General features: G+C 44.7%; 1 protein-coding gene across 1 annotated transcript; it reads left to right on the top strand.

The window, feature by feature from the left end:
* The first annotated feature begins 642 nt into the window (after positions 1-642).
* On the top strand, positions 643-1473 carry LOC119831356. The gene is made up of 3 exons (XM_038354665.1): positions 643-877; positions 963-1064; positions 1144-1473. Exons 1-3 carry the CDS (start codon positions 643-645, stop codon positions 1401-1403), a joined length of 597 nt encoding a protein of 198 aa, XP_038210593.1. The 3' UTR covers positions 1404-1473.
* Positions 1474-1721: the final 248 nt, after the last annotated feature.

Here is a 1721-nt window from a genome sequence, read left to right as displayed (position 1 = left end):
ACGTTGTATTGGTTTTTTCGTTATTTCAACACGACAATAAATCAAAGCACACTGCACGCACGTAAGGAAATTTCTTGCAGCGTAATCAGTTTCTGTCTTAGACTGGCCATTTAAGAGCCCAGACCTAAACCCAATGGAGTATCTAAAGGTCAAATACACAGTGCGGCAATTTAAGAAAGCCCTAAAAGGTTTTTTTAGATGAATGGAAATCTATTTCTCTAGCCACATGTCAAAAATTAATAGAATCAATGACTCCGAATATAGAATCAATGACCGTGTAAAGCAGGAATTAAAATGTTATTACCTTCAATTTTATTTAAATTATGTATGAAATTTTTTCTTAAATGTTTCACCTTACATATTATTGTGATTTTTTTAAGTGTAAATGTTGTAAAGTGTTTAATAAATCGTTCTTAATTATATGCCCAGCTTCAGTACTATTAGAATGTGTTGCTTTGGTACTCGTAAAATAAATTAAATTTGAGGAAAATAGTTCAAACTATTTTTTATTTATTCCTAGGCCACGTTGCTGTATTCATGTGGCTATTTTATGACATGAAGTTGATTCTCAGAAGGTATACATCTCTGCATATGACATTATTTAAATAAAAACTTCTAGAATTTCAAATCGTTCTTAATTATATGACCATACCTGTATATATTTTATTCTTACTGTGCATATCTATTAGACGAGGTGTAGTGTCTGGTGATGGTCGCGATGAACTACCGCCGAGCTTCGCTCAGGCTCTTGCCGCTCAGTCGCTCAGCGCGCAGCCGCTCAGTGCGCAGCCGCTCAGCGCGCAGGCGCTCAGTGCACCACCGCACTCGCCGGCTGCCGCCGCACGAGCATTGCAGCCCTTCACAAATCATTCACACGGTACCTACGCTGACACTTAACGCTTTGTAATTTTTTTTATTAAATTTACATTATTTATTACTAATAAGTTTATCATATGACATAGGTTCGATGTCCGGCAGCTACACGAACCTTTTCGAAGTGAGCGAGAACGCGCGGCACGCCTACATGAACTGCTCGCTCGATCTCGACCCCGTGCCCCTTCAAGGTGCGAAATGTTTCTACAAGGAATATAATATTGATATTGGCCGAATATTGATCGTAGATTAACTTTGTCGCCTCCGCAGACGTGTGCGTGAGCGGCGCGGGGCCGGGCGGCGCGGGGCCGGGCGGCGCGGCCGTGGCGGCCGGCGGCGCGCTCAGCGCGTCGCGCCTGCGCCTGCTGCACGACACCACCATGATCGACGCGGCGCTCGACCTGGACGAGCCCGACCCGCCACCGCACCTGCCGCCGCAGCCGCACGTGCCGCCCCAGCCGCACCAGCCGCACCAGCCGCACGTGCCACCGGCGTCGCATCGCGCGCCGCACGTCGCGTTGGCGCTGTGACCCTTTGCCTCGCGAACACTTCGCATTGTAAATAAACTTTTTTTAGGCCCCAATAAACCAATAACGACAAGTAGTCTTTTATTATTTTTCCTACCGAACGCTATAATTATTAGGTATCCCAAGTTCATATGATGACTAACATATATTGTTTTACCTGAAAAGGTCACCGCCGCCCGGGCGGAGGGAGGATATTAAACACGGAAACTATCACGCCAATCCATTCGTCGATTGGTTGAAAACATACCGTTATATAGTAACAAAACGAAGAAACAAAAAAAAAGTACTTCAGTTTAAAGTGACTGTACATTGTTATAACTG

This window comes from Zerene cesonia, chromosome 13, assembly GCF_012273895.1.
Source record: "Zerene cesonia ecotype Mississippi chromosome 13, Zerene_cesonia_1.1, whole genome shotgun sequence".
In the NCBI taxonomy this organism is placed as follows: Eukaryota; Metazoa; Arthropoda; class Insecta; order Lepidoptera; family Pieridae; genus Zerene; species Zerene cesonia.
Note: the sequence above shows the minus strand (reverse complement) of the source record. Positions and strands in the feature narration are given on the sequence as shown.

Excerpts from the sequence above, each read along its gene's own strand:
- LOC119831356 (XM_038354665.1), top strand. The coding sequence starts at position 643 with ATGACCATACCTGTATATATTTTATTCTTACTGTGCATATCTATTAGA. Across the intron at positions 878-962 it reads CTTCACAAATCATTCACACG|GTTCGATGTCCGGCAGCTAC; the intron begins GTACCTACGCTG and ends CATATGACATAG. Across the intron at positions 1,065-1,143 it reads CGACCCCGTGCCCCTTCAAG|ACGTGTGCGTGAGCGGCGCG; the intron begins GTGCGAAATGTT and ends TCGCCTCCGCAG.